This window comes from Protopterus annectens, chromosome 1.part2, assembly GCF_019279795.1.
Source record: "Protopterus annectens isolate FY-2018-M chromosome 1.part2, PAN1.0, whole genome shotgun sequence".
In the NCBI taxonomy this organism is placed as follows: domain Eukaryota; kingdom Metazoa; phylum Chordata; order Ceratodontiformes; family Protopteridae; genus Protopterus; species Protopterus annectens.
In genome coordinates, this window is record NC_056727.1 from 1,218,088,278 (window position 1) to 1,218,110,069 (window position 21,792).

The window sequence follows — 21,792 nt, forward strand, 5'->3', positions numbered from 1 at the left end:
AAAACTTAAGAAAAAATGCATGTTTTGAAGAAAATTGTTAGTGACAACCACTAAAAACACTCTTCTTAGCTAAAATGTTAATTTTCTGTTAAATAAATAAAATTTTCTTTAACATTTAAGTGGAAGGTTTTTCACAAAAGAAGGGTACTTCTCTTGTCAGCCTTTAGCGGACTATCAATCACTAGAAGATCACAAGGAGGACAGTCTTCGATGACAGAAAAGTTCTGAAAGCTTGGTGGCCTAACCACTTATTAGAGAGCCTTCAGCGGCTGGGGCATGTGGAAGATGCCCTGAAGCTTTGAATGTTTGTCAGTGTCATATCCTTGGCAGGATATAACCCATAAAGTTTTAGGCTACTGCAACAGTAGTCTATTTGAACATCTGCTGTTATGGTAAGTTTATTTGCACAATTGGACTTTCTGTTCTACCTTTCCTACAGTCTTGTGGGTGGAGACTGGCTACTTGTGACAGCTGTTTACACACAGACAGACACAGACACACGTGTTGGTTTGCGAGTACATGCATGAGCATGCTTAAGGGATAACCCTCTGGTGAAAGAAAATGAAAAGTTTTCTTGCTGTACAGGTTAACTTAGTTGAGGGTGCACAGATTTTTTTATTGTCTATCTTATCCTCTGGCATTTCTGATAACTTACTCAACTAGAAGATACAGGGAATACAGGTACATTTATTGATAACTCTGCCTTTAAAAAGAACTGAAGAGGGCATGGATTATGCTGTTCTTTATAGCTGCGTTCTCTGTTAATGTTCTCTGTGGGGGAGGTAATCTTGCATTAAAGGATATCCACTTCAGCTAAATGCCTTTCATGCGTGAATCACTGCAGGCCACAGCAATTTCCAGTTATTTGAACATCTACAGTTATGGTGAGTTTGCTAACATAGCTGTACTCTTTTTTTTCAGAATGCAAAGAATGTGGTGATTGCTGTACTATGTCAGTTTATTCTAACGTTTTTTTTTTTCTTTTTTTACAAGACCCTTGTGGATTAACAATTGTTCTGATTTTTTCCTTCTTAGAATGAAGCTCGGAAACTGAACCATCAAGAGGTGGCAGAAGAAGATAGGAAACTAAAACTGCCAGCCAATTGGGAAGCAAAAAAATCACGACTGGAGTGGGAGCTGAAGGAAAAAGAGCGTAAACAGGTAGAAAAATATTTTACAGTAATTGGGGGGAAATTGCATCAACTGATGGATGTCATTCCAGCCTAATGGTACAAAGGGAGAGTGTATGTACACTAGTGTTCAAGTTTCAGTTCTTTGAAATCTAGAGGACTGACCGCAAGCAGATAGAAAAGTTAGAGGGGGAGTTAGTCACTGGGCACAGTTGTGGAAGCACTCATGCACATTTCCTTTGAGATCATTGCCCTTCGAGCAATCTGAAGGGACAATTACATTGTGAGCATCTTGTGCAAATACTGAGGAATTATTGTTTATGATTTGCTTGATCTCCATTTTATGCATATGTAGATGTTCTTCGTGTTTCACTGTTGCAATCATCACCTGTTGGTTATCCCTGCTGTGGTAGCCCTCAGCTGGTCCGAATACTAGAGTCACTGTTTTTCTGGGTCAGCTGCTGTCGCTTGCTGTCTGACGTCATGTCGTCAGTGTTGTAAAGGAAGTCAGCCGACATCATTACATCAGTCTTTCTTGCCGTGGAGCCCGTAGCAGAAGCAGTTCGCAGGTGTGCCGGTCGGTCACTACCAGAGTTTGAATTTCAGCTGAAAATATCTAAAGCTAAGTACCCCGTTGGGGATCCTTTTTTCTTGCACTAACCGATGTCCGAAAAAGTTAATAAGTGTCTTGCCTGTGGAAACTAAATACCACACTGAGACTTCATTCATACTGTGTCACTTGTTTAGGCCCAGACCACAACGTCCCCCGTTGCCGGTTCTGTGCCCTCTTTAATGCGAGAACCATTCGTCATTGAGCTCTTATTGTAGCCAGGTATTTTCGTTCCGAAATGGTGTCCATCAGCCAACAATCCATAGACATTCTGAAAAAACGTAAGGATAAAGATAGAGTCAGACCACAGAAGGCTAAGCCTTCCGACGACTCTACCACTAAGCAGGTAGTCAGTTCTCCGGAATTTAGTGAGGCGCCTTCACAGCCCCTGATGCCCGATTCGATACCTTCGCAGGTCTCTACTGAGACCCTTACAGACTCCAGTATGCAGCAGAAATCTTCTTTGTCTTCTGAACCTTTGGTTGTCCCTGCCTTGGTTGGGTCCGGAGCCGCGACGCAGGCACCGGCTTCCGAGGAGGTTTTTCGCACTACCGAATCTAGACAAAAAACTATGTCTTCTCCTCTGATTACTGTTTTTCTTAGACTGTTGGATACTTTTAGGCCTAGAGGCAAGGCCACTCCTAGGAAAACTACCTCTAGCCACCATTTTACCCCTGCTCCACCACCCCAAGCTCAAATGCTTAAAATGCCCACACCTTCTAAAAGGAAAAAAGACCTTTCTCCTGTAATACTGACAGAACAGGATTCTGAGGAGTCTGATTATTCAGATTTTGAAGAGGAACAACAACCTCTGACTGCATATGAGGATTCAGATGCAGAGGAATCCATTCCTTCTGCCTCCCCACCAGAAGATATTTCCTTTGGGGAAACCCTTCACACCCCCAAGTAACATTTCCACTGAGATTCCCAGGACTTCCCTCAGTCTAAGAAAAGACCTAAGAAAGTTTCTAGACCTGCCCCAGCACAGACCCTTGGCCATCCCTCCAATCTTAGCGGGGGGTTAATGATGTCTACCATGAATTCAGCTTAACTTCTGACGCTCTCCCACCTGCTCCCAGAAAACCTGACAGGTATTAGAGTACCCGATTCTCACACATACCTGTACAGCAATCCTGCTGCAGACCCGGAGGTCATTACATAGGGACCAAAAGGAGCTAAGGCTAGTTCTGCAAAGAATCCCATTCCCTCTGACAAGGACTCCAGAGCTCTGGACAGATGGGGTAAAAAAAGTATACACTTCTGCATCCTTAGCTATCAGAGCACTCAACTGTCAGTTCCACATGTTAAAATATCAACAACACACTTTGGAACTATTAAAACAAAAGATTTCAACTTTTCTGACTGGGCCAATTCAGATTTAATGCACTCTACTTTTTAAGTGGCTAAACACTCATTGCACTGTGGATATGACGCCCTAGAAGCCTTATGCAGGGCAGCAGTGTCAGGAGCTGTCATTAGGAAACATGCATGGTTGAAGGAACAACCTCTTCCTGATCATGTCAAATCTAAATTACTTGATGTACCCTTGGATAAGGACTGCTTGTTTGGAGTAAAAGCAGAAGAGGTGCTTAAAAAGATGGAAGATCAAGCAAAATCTATGCAAACAATAAAAGATTTCCTTCAGGTACAACCTCCTAGATTCAGCAGGAATTTTCCCTCAAAACACTGGTCTTATCCTGCACCTAGCAGACAGGGGCAGGGTAAGCCCTGCAGGGATAGACCACCCAGACTCCTATCCCAGGGACAGCAGAGAACCAAACAGTGGACCACTTCTGCTCCAAAGTCAGGAAGTTCTAAGCCATCCCTCTATGGCAAAAACTCTCAATGACTCCCCAAGTAGGAGGAAGGCTCTCCCTCTGCAAAGAAAACTGGCTTTCTGTAACAAAGGACCAATGGATCTTAAAGATCATTTTTCAGGGATACAAATTCTCCTTCAACTGACTCCCAATTCCAAGAGGGTATCCAGACTTACCTCCAAATCAATGGGCAGAGGCATTCAAACAAGTTCAAACTCTCATATCTCAAGGGGCAGTAGAACCTGTCCCCTCAGATCAAACAGGCAATGGCTTTTATTCCAGACCATTCCTTGTTCCCAGAAAAGAGGGCACTTGGTGCTCCATCCTGGATCTTTCCATTCTGAACACCTTCCCGGTGGTCCTCAAATTCAAAATGTTAACTTTGCAGCAACTGCTGCCTATGCTGACAAAAAATGCCTGGTTAGTTACCCTACATGTAAAAGATGCCTACCTCCACATCCCCATAAGGGAATCCTGCAGAAAATTCCTTCGCTTCAGAGCAGGCTCACAACACTTTCAGTTCTCTGCGCTACCCTTTGGCTTATCTACTGCTCCCAGGGTATTCATCAAATGCTTAGCCCCAGCCATAGCCTTTTGCAGACAGAAAAAAATATTCAAATTTACCCTTATCTGGGTGACTACCTCATTCAGGCAGATTGCAAAGAAAAGCTCCTCAAGGACCTCCTCTTTGTCAAAATGCTCCTAACCTCCCTAGGGTACACCATCAACGAGAAGAAATCAAGGCAAACACCCTCCAGGAAGATCATTTTCATGGGAGCACTGCTGGACATAGCATCCCAAATGGCCTTCCTATCCCCAGAAAAGCAGAGCTTCCTGCCTCTCTGTTTTACACAGCTGGCTTCCAGAAGTCACCTCACTGAGAGGAAGTTCCTGCAAGCCTTGGGGTACATGGCTTCTTGCATCCTTCTAGTTCCTCTGGCCAGGCTTTACATGAGAAAACTTCAGTGGTACCTAAATAACCTTTGGTGTCAGCATTCTCAACCTCTCTCCCTTTTATCCCCAGTATAAGGGCCGAGTTTCTCTGGTGGGCAGGGGCCTGTGCCCAGAACAAGGATCTTTCTTCACCCATCGCCCAACCGGGCAGACCATTGCCACTGACACCTCAGACATAGCTTGGGGCGCTCACCTAGAAGACAGGTGCACCCAAGGTCTTTGGGATGCCCAGCACCTTCCCTTGCACATTAACCAGAAGGAAATGATGGCAGTACAAAAGACTCTGACATCCTTTAAACCCCATCTCAAGCCAGGGGGTTATCCTTAACAAAACAGATGACATCACAGTAATGTGGTACATCAACAAATAGGGAGGACCCAATCTTACCCTCTGTGCAGGCTAGCCTTGAACCTCGGGCTGACAGCCTCTTCCATGGGGCTACATCTGATAGCCCAATACCTACCAGGGATCAACAACACTCTGGCAGACCATATAAGCAGAAACTTACTGGACCCCCATGAATGGCAGCTCCACAGAAAAATCTTTTTACAAATCACTCAGGCGTGGGGGACTCCGAAGGTGGATCTCTTTGCTTTGCATCTCAACCACCAGCTGAAAAAATTCTGTACCTAGCGTGGAAGGTGGATGTTTCTGACTTCCCCTGGAACACCCTCTTTGTGTATGCATTCTCTCCTCTGTCTCTTATTCCCAAGGTACTGATCAAAATAAGGGAGAAGAGACCAAAGGCCATCCTTATTGCTCCAGATTGTCCCAGACAACATTGGTACCCCTTACTGCGCAGTCTGACCTTACAGCCTCCCAGGCAGCTTCCCCTGAACTCAGACCTCTTAACTCAGGTGGGGGGGATGCTGCACCCAGACTTTGCAGACTCTCAAACTACCAGCAGGGCTAATACTCTAAAGGCAAGCAAGGGGCCCCTGTTAAGCAAACAGGTCCTAGACGTTATCACAGAGGCCAGAAGGCCCCGCACCAGAAACTCTTACACAGGAAAATGGAAAAGATTCTGCTCCTGGAGCCAGTCCAGAGGGGTCAGTACCTCACAACCTTCCATCCCTCTTATCCTGGACTACCTAGCGGAGCTAATTAATAGTGGCCTCTCCTTCTCCTCTATTAAAATCCATGCCTCAGCCATTTCAGCTCATTTTGATACAGAACAGCACCTGTTCTCCCATCCTTTGATAAAACAATTCCTCAGAGGGGCTTGTAATATCGGACCTCCCAGAAGGCCACCCAGTCCAGCCTGGGACCTGAATTACATTTTGGAAAAACTAACTTTACCACCCTTCGAGCCTGCTGCTTCGGCAGAACTAAGATACCTGTCTGGAAGACTGCCTTTCCCCTAGCTATCACCTCAGCCAGAAAGGTTTCAGAACTTCAGGCACTGATGACCATTGAGCCCTTCATCATCTTCCATGCAGACAGGGTCTCCCCAAGGAGTAATCCCTCCTTTATGCCCAAGGTGGTATCTGATGTGACTCTCAACCAGGCCATACATCTACCCACCTTCTTTCCTAACCTTCAAAGCAAAGGAGAAAGAATTCTGCACTCACTAGACATGCACAGACAGCTCAGATACTATCTGGACCGTACTAAACCCTTCAGGAAAACAGACAAACTACTTGTCAGCTTTGCCCCAGGGATAGAGGGAAAGCCCATTTCCAAATGGATATCACACTGTATCCATTTCTGCTATAAATTGCATGGGACCCCCCCCCCAAGTTTATTCGAACCCATTCCACTAGGGCAGCCTCCACGTCCACAGCATTCCTCAGAGAAGTTCTCAACAGAGACATCCTGGAAGCTGCCACCTGGACTTCTGTCCATACCTTTACCAAGCATTACCATCTATTTTCTAAGGCTAGGGCAGGGTTTGCCTCTGTAGTTCTGCAGGGCATGCTGACCCATTCCTAGGTCTCTTACTAATCCTACTACCCCTCTCTTCAACTTTGGAAATCATCCCACAGGTGATGACTGCAACAGTGAAACACGAAGAACATAGTACAGTTGTGTACACTTACCATAAGTGTAGATGTTCGAGTGTATTCACTGTTGCAGTCCTGGATGTTCTTCGTGTTTCACTGTTGCAGTCAGTACATTTGGGTTATCTGCTTGCAGGTAGCCGTCAGCCGGCCAGATTATCAAAGTCTTGGGTCCTGCGTCAGTTGCTGTCTCTTCTTCCATGACGTCAGGTAGTCAGGGGTATAAAGCATGCAGCCGATGCCATTACATCAGTCTTTCTTGCCGTGCAGTGCCCGAAGCAGAAGCAGTTCGCAAGTGCCAGTTGGCCGACTCCTGAAATTTTCATTTTCGAGTTTCAGAACCGAAGTCTTCAAAAAAGTTAAGTACCCCGTTGGGGATCCTTTTTTCTTGCTCTAAACCGATGTCAGTAAAAGTTAACAATTGTATTTCTTGTGGAAAGTAAATACCTCATAAAGATTTTCATTTGTACTGCATTCCTTGCTTAGGCCCAGACCACGACGTACCTCACTATCAGTTTTGTGCCTTACCCAATCCTCGTACTATTCTCCTCTGTTCATTTTCACATCTAACTATTTCGGTACTCGGTTCAGTTGTCCAGAAATGGCTTCAGTAAGCCATCCCATTACCGACATCCCGAAAAAAAGTAAAGATAAAGACAGAGACAGACCGCATAGGTCCAAAGCTGCCGACGACGCTTCTGTTAAACTAGTCACCAGTTCGCCGGTACTCAGTGAGGCGCTTTCGCAGCCCCTGATACCTGCTAATTGAGATTCACAGGTCTCTACTGATACCCATTCGGAGTCCGGTATGCCGCGAGATGCTTCTTTGACTATGGAACCTGCGGATGTCTCTACCATGGATGGGTCCGGAGCCGCTGTGCAGGCACCGGCTTCTGAGGGTGTATTCAGGCCTACTGACTTGCATATCAAACTGACGCCATCTTCTTCTTCAAGGCCTAAGACTCGATCCACCCTAGAAAACCGGCGTCTAAACCGCATGGTCAGGCCCATATGCCTAAAAAACAAATTATAAGAATGGCTGAAGACCTTATTACTCTAATTAGGGGAAGCCACCCTTCTCCCTCTAAAAGAACTAGAACTGAGTTTCATTCTGATTCTTCTGATCAGGATTCTGACATTTCTGTTTCTTCGGATGACCAGGATTTGCCCTTATCTACCTATGAGGATTCTGATGCAGAGGACTTCATTCCCTCTGCTTCCCCTCCAGAAGATTTCTCTTTTGGTGAAACCGTGCACACTCTTAGGGAGCATTTCCGCTGGGAAAGCCAGGATTACTCTGACTCCAGAAAGAGGCTTAGGAAATTTTTACTCCTGCCTCAACACAGGCCTTTAGCTATAGCTCCTGTACTGGACATTGTAGATGATGCCTTCTTGGAATCTAGCCTGGCCCCAGACACCCTACCTCTGGCTCCCAGGAAACCTGACAGTTATTACAGAGTACCTGATTCTCACAAGTTCCTCTTTAAGAATCCTACTGTGGACCCAGAGACCATTTCACAAGGACCCAAAGGCATTAAGGCTACTACTGACAAAAATCCTACCCCGTCTGATAGAGATTCCAGGGCCCTGGACAGATGGGGTGAGAAGGTATACACTTCTGCTACTTTGGCCATTAGGGCTTTAAACTGCCAGTTTCATATGTTAAAGTACCAGCAGCATATTATTGGATTACTTAAACAGAAATTGATGTTGATTCCTGACTGTGCTGAAAGTAAAGAATTACAGGATTTAATGCATTCTGCTGAACAAGTTGGTAAACATACTTTGCAATGTGGTTTTGACTCCTTAGAGGCATCTTGTAGGGCTGCTGTTACTGGGTCTATTCTTAGAAGGCATGCTGCCAGATCATGTAAAAGTCAAAATTACTGGATGCTCCCTTAAACCAAGACCGCCTGTTTGGCAACAAAGCAGAAAAAGTTCTTAAAAAGATGGAGGAAAAAGCTAATTCTGTGCAAACTGTTAAAGATTTCCTGCAAGTACAGCCTCCCAGATTTAGTAGGCATTGGCCTTCTAAGAATTGGTCCTTTCCTGTCTCTTCCAGGCTTTCTCAGTCCAAATCCAGGAACAGCAGACCACCTAGGCCACAGTCTCAAGATACTCACAGGCCTAAGCAGTGGGGGGCTCCCACTTCCAAAGCTGGAAGTAGTAAGACATCCCCCTAGGGTAAACTGTCACAATGACTTAACCTTAAACCTTCCAAGCCCTGCTCAATTGACCGCACCTTTAGGGGGAAAGCTCGCCCTGCATGCAAAAAACTGGGAACTCATTACCCAAGACAAATGGGTTTTAAATATAGTTTCCCAAGGATACAGATTCCACTTCCACACCTTACCAACCCCAAAAGGTTGGCCAGACCTACCCCCAAATCAGTGGGCAGAGGCTCAACAGTAGGTTCTCTCTCTTCTAAGTATCAGGGCTATTCAAGCTGTCCCAGCAGAAGAATGGGGACAATGTTTTTACTCCAGACTTTTCCTGGTACCCAGAAAAGGCAACTCCTGGCATCCTATCCTGGACCTATCTATCCTAAGCACCTTTTTGGTAATTCCAAAATTCAAAATGCTAACTCTTCACCAGCTGCTTCCCATGCTGGCAAAAATGCCTGGTTGGCAACATTGGATTTAAAGGAAGCTTACCTGCACACCCCAATAAGGGATTCTTGCAGGAAATACCTACGCTTCAGAGCAGGCTACATGCACTGCCCTTTGGCTTATTTACTGCGCCCAGGGTATTCACAAAATGCCTAGCTCCAGTCATTGCATTTTGCAGGCAAAGAAATATTCAAATATACCCATACCTGGACGATTGTATAATTCAGGCAGAAAGCCAGGACATACTATTAAATCATCTGGCATTTGTAAAGAAACTGCTAACCTCACTGGGGTACACCAGAAACGAAAAGAAATCTCACCTAGTACCCTGCCAACAAATTGTATTCCTGGGAGCAAGCTTGAACACAACTTCCCAGATGGCCTACCTGACGCAAGAGAAACAAGCTTATCTGACAGACTACTTCAAATTACTGGCCACAAAGACCCAGTTAACTGCAAGGAAAATACTGCAAGCTCTGGGGTTCATGGCCTCTTGCATCCTACTAATTCCATATGCAAGACTGCATATGAGGAAACTAGAATGGTATCTAAAAAGCCTATGGGTGTCAACATTCTCAGGACCTGGACTCTGATTCCTATCATCCCTTGTATAAAGACAGAATTCCTTTGGTGGGCAGAGGCCTGCTACCTCAACAAGGGACCGCCATTCACTCTACCCCCTGCTGCCCAAACCCTAACAACAGATGCGTCAGACTATGCATGGGGGGCTCACTTGGCAGGGCAGTGCATTTAGGGCAAATGGAAGCCCAGTCAAACTCACCTGCATATCAGTCAAAAAGAAATGTTAGCTGTACAGAATGCTCTGACAGATTTCAAGGACCACATCCTTCCACGACAATTATTGGTGAAAACCGACACCACCACTGTTATGTGGTACATAAACAAGCGGGGGGAATCCACTCTTACCCCTTTGCAGACTAGCCATGGCTCTGTGGAACACAGCCTTGAGCTACCAAGTGCACCTACAGGCTCAGTTCCTGCCAGGCAAACTAAACACACTGGCAGACGACCTAAGCAGAAATCTCATGGACCCACACGAGTGGAAACTGGAACCAAAGATATTCAACATGTTGAGAAACAAATGGGGGAGCCCAGAGATAGACCTGTTTGCCTCCTCTCAGAACTACCAATTGGACAAATTCTGCACAAGGACTCCCCACAGACAAGCTTGGAAAGTGGATGCCCAGTCCTTCACCTGGGAAAACCTCTCAGTCTGCCTTTTCCTCCTCTGCCTCTCCTCTCCAAATTGCACCAGACTGGCCACGCCAACACTGGTACCCTCTCCTGTGCAGTGTGTCATGGCTGGAACCATGGCACCTGCCACGGACCCCTTCCCTGCTGTCCCGGCAGGAGGGCCAGATTCTGCACCCCCAGCTTCAAACCCTGAACCTTGCAGCCTGGCTAATTACCTGAGCTCTCCATTACCATCCCTCAGTAAGCAGGTGCTGGATGTCATTCTGGAGGCAAGGAGGCCTAGTACTAGAAAATCCTATGCTGAAAAGTGGAAAAGATTCTGTTCCTGGAGCCAAACTCAGGGGATGGGCACAATAGTGCCCAGTTTACCGCATATTCTTAAATACTTAACAGACATGCTTCACAAGGGGCCTCTACTTCTCTTCTATTAAAATTCATGCATCTGCCATTTCAGCACATTTTAATACGGAGCCACCCCTCTTCTCTCACCCACTGCTGAAGCAATTCTTCAGAGGGGCCAAAAATTTAAGATCACCCAGGAGAGTCCCTACTCCAGCCTGGGACCTTAACTTTGTATTGGAAAAGCTCACTCTGCCTCCCTTTGAGCCAGCTGCAACTGCAGAGTTAAAATTCCTTTCTTGGAAAACAGCCTTCCTTCTAGCCATCACTTCAGCAAGAAGTGTGTCTGAATTACAGGCCGTTATGGCAGTGGAGCCCTTCATTATCTTCCATGCAGACAAGGGTGTCCCTCAGGACCAATCCTTCCTTTATGCCCAAGGTGGTATCCAGTGTGGCCCTTAGTCAGTCCATTCATTTGCCAACCTTTTTTTCTAATCCACAGAACAAAGGAGAACGAATACTGCACTCTTTTTGGACGTGCACAGACAAGTTCAATTTTATTTGGACAGGACTAAGCCTCTCAGAAAAATTGAACAGCTGCTAGTTGCCTTTGCTGCAGGGGCAGAGGGGAAGGTCATTTCAAAGCAAATCATTTCTAACTGGATAGGTCATTGCATTTATTTCTGCTATAAGCACCATGGAAAACCTACCCCACAGGGAATAAGATCACATTCCACCAGGGCTGCATCTACTTCAACAGCCTTTCTCAGAGGTGTGCCTACCAGGGACATCCTAGAAGCTGCTACATGGAGTTCTGTTCATACCTTCACTAAGCATTACCACTTGCCTATTTTCTCTAAATCCAGAGCTGGTTTTGCCACTGCAGTCTTGCAGGGCCTAATAGCTGGTCCTAATGCCCTCTAATTACCTCCTTCCTTCCTTAGCTTTGGGAATCTACCCAAATGTAATGACTGCAACAGTGAAACACGAAGAACATAATACAGTTGTGTACACTTACCATAAATGTAGATGTTAGAGTGTATTTACTGTTGCAGTCCTGGTTACCCTCCCACCAGCCCCCTGACTTCTATTTGCTATACCTCTCTTCTTGTTTACTGTATTTAAGCTTTCTGGTGTATTTGCTTATAATTGGAGGTGTAACCTTGTATATAATTGCTTCCCATTATGGGGGCACCTGACATCTGGGGCATGAAAAACTGATGTAATGGCATTAGCTGCATGCTTTATACCCCTGACTACCTGATGTCATGGAAAAAGAGACGGCAACTGACGCAGGACCCAAGACTTTGATAATCAGGCCAGCTGAGGGCTACCTGCAAGCAGATAACCCAAATGTAATGACTGCAACAGTGAATACACTCAAACATCTACATTTATAAGTGTACACAACTGTACTTTTCCCACCCTCTTCACCCCTTATATCTTCAGTCTTTAGGGAGACATACATTTCTAACGGTGGCTTTTAGCCACCAGGGCCAACTTTACCATATTTACTTGCGCCTCTGACTGGTTGGGGCAAGAAAAACTGATGTAATAGCATTGGCTGCCTTCCTTTTATAGCACTGATGACCTGACGTTAGGCAGCAAGCGACAGCAGCCGACGCAGAAAAACCTTGACTCTGGTATTCAGGCCGGCTGAGGGCTACCACAGCAGGGATAACCCACAGGTGATTACTGCAACAGTGAATACACTCAAACATCTACATTTATGGTAAGTGTACACAAGTGTAATTTTCAGTTAGTAGTTCGCATTTTGAAGAAGATATGTATACAGAAGTCTTTATTCTTATTTGTGGGTACTTTACAGATGATATGTTGAGGCTCTCTTGATTGACAGCAGCCTGTTTTGTTAAGTATATGTTACCTTTCCCAAAGTGGGGCAACTATTGTATAGGCTATGTTAAATAAGGGTGTGCATGGGATGTGTATGGCTTCATCCCCTCCAACTTTACCCTGAACATGCTGTTTTTCTTGGTCATATTTCACTGAAAGAGGTTGGACATTGATTGGTTGTCCTATTAAAGTACTATATTGATACTTTACAAGTGAAGCTTGTTGTTTACAAGTCTCTTTGGATTAAAAGTGATCATATTTAAAGTCTGTGTATGTGATGATGTGTTCCTAAGTGTAAATTAAGTTTGGAACTTTATGAAGAGTGCCACTAAGCTATGGTTTAAAATGTATAAAGTATGTGGGGGTCTGTGCCCCCCACATCCCCCAAACAATATATACTAACTCCAGGATTGCACTACAGTGGGGAAAAGGACATATACCTTTTACTTTAATGTGTCAGTGTTATGAGTTTCAGTTACATGAGTTTTCAGTCTTTTGGTCTCAGTCAAATGAATTTCAGTCAAATGAAATTTAGGTCATATGAAGTAGACCCATATATATATATATATATATATATATATATATATATATATATGTATGTATATATATATATATATATATATATATATATATATATATATATATATATATATGTGTGTGTGTGTGTGTGTGTATGTATATATATATATATTTTTTTTTTTTTTTTTTCTTTTTCTCTTTCGGCTTTTCCCGGTTAGGGGTTGCCACAGCAGAACTCTGGTCTGCTAATGATTGGCAGTCGATTTTTATGGTGCCGAGGTGCCAGCCCGATGCCCATTCACACATGTCTTTTGAACGCCATTCGACTGCGGGGAGAACATGCAGACTCCACACAGAAGGTAACTGGGAAGTTGCTCCTTAAGGTTATTGAGACTGGCTGAGCAAAGTGATTTTAATGTGTATTGTATGGGAACAGAGCCATACATTTAAAATTGTTGATTAGTCACATCTTTATTGTAAATACATAATTTTAATAAATGAACACTGGTTGAATGCCTGCTTTAACTGTACATACTGTAAATATCACTTGTATTTGTAACTGTAAGTAACATACATATGTATTGTCTGTGCTTTGTTACTCTACTACGTGCAACTGTATATTCTGTAGTCTGGATGTTGCATAGGTAGTGGCCAATAAGGGTCTTGTTACCAGTCTACTAGTTATCAAACCAAAATAAATAAAATAAGTATCTATGCTTAAATGAAGTAACTAAATCCTGATAAGGCAAGAAGGCATTTATGGCATTGAGAACATGGTTACCATCTTTGGAGATATTTCAGTACTTCAGTCCTTCATGCTACAGACCAGATTGCATTTTAGATTCTGACAAAACAGATTTTTCATCACTTCTGAAGTTGCTTGGTATTGAGACATGAAATCAGAAATGGGTCTTCACTGCTAGAAGGGTAGTAGGGCATTTGGCTGAACACCAAGTGTAATTAATTACAATGCATTTGTTCTGTTATGAAAAGTGAGTTATATTTTCTTTCTTTGTCCAGCTATATTAACTTATCTTTTTGTTTTTTTAAAGATTATATACAAGTATTGTTAAGCTGGATTTACACCTTTGTGATGTTCACATAATGTTGCAAATTATGGGTGAATATAAACATTGCATTGTATTTTTCTTTTGTTCGTGTTTTTTTTTATGCATTTTTCAAGTCCATCTTAAAAATGGTGCCCAGTAACAGCTAGAGCCACATTATGGAACTCCCATCACTGTCAAGCTTCAGTCTCCTACACAAGACTATTGTCCTTCCCCTACACACACACACACACACACACACACACACACACACACACACACTTTAACAACACTGAGATCACAAGGTCAGGGAAAATAATTATCAGAAAGCCAAGGCTCCTATCAGTTTGCTAGGAGAGAAAAAAAAGAACTTCAGCAAGTGGTAGGGTCTGCCTGAAACCAAATTCCTGCAAACATAAGAAATAGTAATAATGAGCTGTAGGATGTATAATTGCCTTATAGGTAGTGGACCACAACAGGATTACCCATTAAATATACTGCATGTAGGATCATTTTTAAATTGCTTTTTGGTAAAATAGTTTACAGGGTGCTCACTGAATGTACCAAAACATCTGCCTGTAGCCTTGCTGTTTGGTACAGAGGGATGGAGCTCTTACTGAGACACAGATGAATGGTGTTGGATTAGTGGCCCTGGTAATGGAGGAGTTTGGCAGGAAGGAAGAGTGAGGAGTACACAGAGTTTATTCAGTTTTTTGCTGGTATTAGTTTAAGGGTGTGCACACTTGTGCAACCAACATATTGTACGTTTTTTATTTTTTATATTTTTTCTCCTAACAGATTTGTTTTTCAATTGAATTGTACAGGTTATAGGTCACATTAAAGGTGGGCAAAGTTTTAAAATGATTTGTTGTGGTCTCATGTTTTATATCACAAAAACCTGACATTTTAACAGGGGTGTGTACACTTTTTATATCCACTGTATCTTTGAAAACTGTAAAACGCTGTACAGACAATTTAAACATAGTAAGACAAGATCAATAAAATTTGTATAAAAATATTGACCATATAGGAAACCATTTTATAGTTAAAACAAATCTATCCTAATTCATAAGCTGTAGTAGAAGCAAAGACCTACAAATCGATAAAACTATGTAGATTCTAAAAATGTATTCTGAAACACAGCAAATCATAAATGTATTTGCAAAATCGTATGCAAGACAGTTTAGCTCCACAATGGAGGTGATTTTGTTGTAGTAACATCTGGCTAACTTCAGCAACTGAAATTAAAATAGGTTGTATTTAAAAAGAACTAAGCAAACTGAACCCAAACAAAGCACAGGGAGGCGACAAAATTAGTAATACTGACCTAAGTTTGAACTTACAGTATGATTATATCTGTTATTCACTGAGTCATTTAAGTGTGGGGCGATTTCTCAAGGTTGTAGACATGGACTTGTTAAACTATCTTTAAGGGAAGGGGAATATGACAACCCCTGAATCATACAGACTCATAAGTTTATTTTATTGTGGAAAAATAATGGAGAAGATTATTTTGGAAATGGAAAAGTTGGCTGTTGAAACCGTATATCAGCATGCATATCTTGAAAATAGATCTATAACCATTTGATCTGATGTTGTTAATCTTCTTTCATTCCTTACTGATGGGTTATCGGTTCTGTCCTCAGAACCAAGCCGGCCAATATCAAGCTCGCTTCAGCCAAAGTCCTACCCAGAATGCTCTGCTCCCTGTTACCTCAGATCTTATTTGCTGCATTACTGTACAGCCGTGTCAAGCCACTCTCTCAGCTAAGTGTCTAATGTTTTGAAAGTTTATACATTGTTCTTATCTTACTTTTCTCAAAAGTTTATACTAATATTTTCCTACCCTATCGTACACTTTTTAGACTCTCTCCCTTTATTACCCTCTTTTCTTACCTTGTGGTAATTCTCCATTGCCATCGTTGGTAATCCTTCCTTTCTCTTCTTACCCTTTTTGGGTAGCTTTTCTTCTTCTTTTTGGTACTGCTCTTCTCTACACCAGTTATGTCGGATAAGAAAAGTAGCGTTGGTTTCAAGCAGTGTAAGGATTGCGTCCGTAAATTACCGCTTTCCAATGGCCACGGCTTATGTGTCTACTGTCTTAATGTCTCCCACCTGACTATGGATCCTCCGTGTGGGATTTGTAAAAATTTCTCTACCAGGACTCTCAACGAGAGGAAGAATAAGTTAATTTTGAAAGGCCTCCTCAAGTCTCCTTTCTCTGAGGCTATTTCTGGGCCGGAGGGCTCACCCCCTCCTGTTAAACCCTGCAAGAGGCATTCTTCCTCTTCTTCATGGAAGTCGCCCCCTTCTTCTCCCTCTGGAGATCGTAGGGAGTCGACTCATAAGAAGGTGAAATTGATTACTACTTTGGCGCTGCCACCTGTGACCCTATCGGCTCCAGGCTCGGCACCGCCCCAAATGATTCTGACTACAGCCATGTCTCCTTTATCGATACCGGCACCGGTGTTCCAGGTGCAGACAACTATGGTTCCGACAGCTCTGTCGCAACCCTTACTGGCACTGTCCATACAGGTTCAGTCCCCTATGGCACCGTTGGTACAGTCACCTTTGGCCCCAAGTATGACTCTTCTGTACTCCAAGGCGCAGACATTTTCGGCACCAACATGTGCTTCGATGCAATCCTTCTCGGTACCGTCCTTATTGCCGGTGCAGACACTTTCCACTACGGCACCGTACTCTTCGGGGCAGACTTTTGCCTGTATGGTGCAGACACCTTCAACTACTACGGCACTGACATCATCTGCGCAGACGACTTCCACACCGTTTTCTTCGGTGCAGGCATTCTCGGCTCCGAGCTCTGCACCTATTGAATTAGCAAGGACCAAATATTCTCCTTCACTGGATTCTTTTGCTAGCAGTCAATATAGTCCTTTCCTAAAAAGGCCAGAATCGCCATCAGCTTTCTCCATGAGGTCAACCAAGAGTCTTTCTGAACAGGATGTGTTGTGGCTTGTTGACCAGTTGCTTGTCGTCAAAGGTCTTTCCCAACCTTGAAGTCCACTTTCCCTCATTCAGGTGAACGTATATCTTCTCAAACCTCAATGTACACTCCTCCTTCAACTTCTACTCAAGTTTCAAAGCCTATTACTCTGACGGAAGCTTCCCTTCTTCTGACTCCAGTAGTGGATCTCACTTTGGAACCAGAGTCATCCTTGTGGCCCTCAGTGCACTGGGCATTGGGCTCTTCTCAGGCCAGTGGCTGTGCCACGGAAGAGGGCATTCCAGACTCCATGCCGATTTTTTTCTATGGCACCCTGCAGGGATTCTCTCTCTTATGGTTTATGGTCCTCTTGAGACTCCTGGTCTAGGGGCAGGGTGTGACCCCGGTTCTGAGGTTGTCATGCTCGGTTCCGGGCTCCCATCCCTCCTTGGGTGGGCCAGCCTTCCAGGCCATGGAGAGGGTGCTTGTTTCCACTGGCAAAGCTCACATGTCAGAGTCCTCTCCCCCCTTTGTGCCACAACTGTCACAAGCTTCAACCGCCGGACACCGGGCACAAGATCCTCAGGAGACCCCCTTCTTTGCAGTCTTCCCCAGAACCTCCCACTGAGGAAATACCCCGCAAAGCATCGTGTAAGAGGAAGCACATGGACTCTACTGAGGAGTCATTGATTGAAGATACAGATTTTGATGACTGGGAAGGGTCCCCACGGTCACCCTCTGAGGTGTCCTTTTGTGACATCCTCGAGATCCTTAGAGGGGTGACTGGAAGCCCTCTAATCCTTCCTCTGAGGAATCCGTATTCCTGCAGGCTTTTCGTGCCTGGCCCTCTACCTCCTGGGTCAGCCCACCTGCCGATGAGCTCCTTGTCCAGCACGCATGGAAGGCTCCTGAGACCCTGGAAGTGATACCTAGGAGACCAGATAAAATACTATCGCCCCCAGCTGAACACCCACATTGGTCACGAGGTCTTCCATTAGATGCTATGATGGTGGCAGCTGCAACTAAGAAGGATTTGGCAGAAGAGAGCCAAACTGTCCATCCACCCAACAAAGAGTCCTGCGCGATTGACAGATTAGGGAAGCGTATGTTTGCTTCATCGACCTTCGCTGTAAGGTCTTTGAATTATTTGATACATTTTACCAGGCTTCAGCGAGATCTATCAACCAGCTCTCTGAAACATTGGCAGGAGCTGTTTCTGATGAGGTCTGTGACAACCTGGCTTCTCAGATAGCCACCCTAGAGTCCATTTCCAACTCTTCCATGCTTCTTATTTCTCACACAACGGAAGGGGCAGCTAGAGCAGCAGGTGCCTGGATGCACCTTTGCAGACTCCTTTAAGGCTTCCTTCATGAATGCCCCCATAGAGGCCGCTTCTTTGTTTGACCCTAAAGTCAAAGATACGCTGGCAAGGTGCGAACAGAATGGCAAGACCCTGTCTGCCGTTGGTGTCAGACACTCCACTCCTCAGCAATTCTACTCCAGAAATCAGAAGAGCAGAAAGATGTGGCACAAGAAATCACAGGGCTCTTTCCAGGATGCACATGCCAAGTTCTCCCCTAGAGGCAGAGGGGGAAACTCCAAAGGAAGACGCCCCTTTCAGGGCAAAGGAGTTCCACGAAACCGGGGTTCCAGAGATTCCTTCTCTGGCCAACCCTATCAGTGCTCCTGAAAAGTTGCCCAACTGCTCGCCTCTGGAAGTGGTCAGGGGTCATTTCTCCTTGTATCCTGCTGCCTGGCAAAACATAACCACCAACTCTTGGGTATAATATCCAGAGGCTATCACATTCCCTTTCATCTTTGCCTAATCTCATCAAGAGTATTACCTGATGTTCCACCCAGTCAAAGGGAAGCAGCACACAAAATCCAAAAGCTGCTACAAAAAAAAGAGTCATCCAGACAGTCCCACCAGACCAGATAGGATCCGTTTTTTACTCAGGGGTTCCTTTTAGTGCCAGAAAAGACAGGGGACTGGAGACCAATTCTGGATCTCAGTACACTAAACAAATTTGTAAAAACAGAGACATTCCGGATAGTCGCGGTTCAGTCTATCCTTCCTCTTCTGGAAGAAGACGATTGGATGTGCTATGTAGATCTTCAGGATGAGTATTACCACATAAAAATGGGCAAACGCTCAAGAAAATACCTCCGCTTCCACATAGGAGCCAGTTACTACCAGTTTTGAGCCCTGCCCTTTGGTCTCTCTACAGCCCCCAGAGTGTTCATAAAATGCATGGCAGTGGTTATCGAACACTTGGGATTTCAAGGATTCCAGGCATTTCCATATCTAGACGACTGGCTCCTCACTGCCCCCACCAAGCGTCTACTGGAAGAAGCCCTGCAGTATAGCCTGGGAGAAATCCAACACAACCCCAACTCAGTCTTTGGAATTTATAGGGGTATTTATTTATTTATTTATTTATTATTTATTTACAGTTGGTTTACCAGGATAGTCCATTGGGCCAAAAGAACCCGTTTTCAATGGAGTCCTGGGGAGAAAAGCTCCAATACAGACAAAATTAGGTGCATACAAAATATAAAAATATAAAAATACAAAAAGATTGTACAGAGTAAAAACATAAAAACATTTAAGTTCAAAATTCAAAAGCATTCTAATCAGTACAGTATGATGGGGATAAATGAGAGGCAGGAAAAAGAAGGGGTAATGTGATATACATCTAGAGGAGTTATTCAAGCAGACATCAAAACCTTACAGGGTAGGTATGTTGATGGAACTTTGGATTAGTAGGTAGAGATACGTATCAAAATGTAAAGGATGATGAGATATAATGAAAATTATGAGGGGAGAGAGCAAGAGCAATCCCATTGGGACCTCAGGTAAGTATGGAGAGTGTTTTAAATGTGTAGTGGTTAGAGGTGGTACGAATGGTTGGTGGGAGTGAGTTCCAGAGGCGGCAAGGCTGAAGGATAGTAGGTGTTTACCTGGGGTGAGATGGTTTATGGACTTCTAGTAGGTTTTGATTGTTAGATCTTAATACTCTGTTTGGTAGGTGCATTTTAAAGGCAGAGGACAGGGATGGACAAAGAGAAGGACTAAGAATGAGCTTGTGAGTCAGCTGTATATAAGTAAGATGATTAGGTAGTTCGAGCCAGTTTAGGGTTTGGAGAGAAGAACAGTGGTGTGTGGGACCTGTGTCCATTAGCTTTATTATAGCAGGAGGATAGCTGGTTTTTAGAGAGGACTGAAGCTTGGTCAGTAGTGGGGCCCCATAGAGAAGGGAGGGATGAGAAACGAGGAGGCGAGTGTGATTTTGGAAGAGCTTGTAAGGTACTGATTTTGGCGGTAGAGCATACCTAGTTTTGATGGGTTTTATATTTAGTTGTAGATGGGAGTTGTAGCTAAGCCTATTATCTATATGTACACCAAGTAGCTTTGTTTCAGTCACTAGTTCAAGGGGTAAGTTATTTTGGCTGGTAATTGAGAAAGAGTTTATGTTGAAGGAAGTGGATTTGGAGGGGGTAAATACCATAAGTTTTGTTTTGGAGGCATTGAGTGGCAAGTGATTTTTCTCATCCACTGCTCGGTAAAAAAGCTTCCTGGGTAAGTGTTTGGAGCTGAGAGGAGGAGGTGGCAGAGCAGATAATAGTAGAATCATCTGCATATTGGATGATGTTTGCAAAAGGAATTGATTTACGGAAATCATTTATAAATATATTAAAGAGGAGGGGACCAAGAATAGATCCTTGAGGAACACCAGTGGGGGTACTAAGGAAAGGGGAAGTGGCCTTTTTCCATTTAACAGCTTGGTTTCTATTTGATAGATAGCTAGAGAACCAATTTATGGAAGACGGAGAAAGGTTAAGTTTTGACAGTTTGGATAAGAGCAGATTGTGTGAGATAGTGTTGAAGGCCTTGGAGAGGTCAAGTAGTAGGGTAGAGACTATGTGGCCGGAATCACGTGCAGTGTTAACAGTCTCAAGGAATGATAAGAGAGCTGTCATAGTGCTGTGGTTTGGCCTGAATCCATGCTGTGTAGGAGTTATAAGGTTGTTGTCCAATAGATGTGGCAAGAGTTGAAGGTGGACACATTTTTCCAGGATTTTAGAAATAGGGGACAGGATAGCAATAGGACGGAAGTTGTTGATGCTACAATTGTTACCTCCTTTATGTAGAGGGATGATGAATGCTTGCTTCCACAGTTGGGGCACAGTGCATTCATGGATAGATCGGTTGATTAGAATGCTGATGGGATAAGCAATAGCCTCTGCAGCTATGCTTAGGAAGTAGGAGGGAATGGTGTCAGGGGCATTAGTGCAAGGCTTCAGTTTCTGGAGAAGTTTCTTTATAGTGGAAGTGGGTGTAGGTTTTAGTGAGAATAGAGAGGAATGTGGAGAGAGAGTTTGAGGGGGTTGAGGGTGATGAGGCAGTTGGAGTAGTGGATATGGTGGAAGATAGGCAGTGTGATGTGGAATTTGGGATAGGGTTTTGGGTGGGAGAAGGAGGGGTGTATTAGATAGTGAGGTGGAGCTTGTGAAGGAGGAGGTGAGTTTGCCAATGGAGTCGATGAAAAGGAATTGAACTGTGTAGCTAATTCTAAGTCAGGAGTGTTTGGGTCTGGGGTTGGAGTGTGTGGTTTGCTGGGGTTAAGGAGGGTGGATATCCCTTCCAAAATCTTTGAGGGTTGGTTTTATTATTGTTTTGAAGTGTGAAGAAATATTTTTGTCTATCTGAGGTTATTAACTTTTGACTTTATTTCAAGGGTTTTGAATGCAAT

The 21,792-nt window shown here is 44.0% G+C and overlaps 1 protein-coding gene across 1 annotated transcript in view; it reads left to right on the top strand.

Annotated features, from left to right (window-relative positions):
* SYF2 (SYF2 pre-mRNA splicing factor) overlaps positions 1 to 21,792 on the top strand; it is a 669,776-nt gene that overhangs the window by 114,959 nt on the left and 533,025 nt on the right. Inside the window, exon 3 of the mRNA XM_044060077.1 lies at positions 1,036 to 1,161. Within this exon, the coding sequence (XP_043916012.1) occupies positions 1,036 to 1,161 (126 nt within the window). The remainder of the gene's footprint in view (positions 1 to 1,035; positions 1,162 to 21,792) is intronic.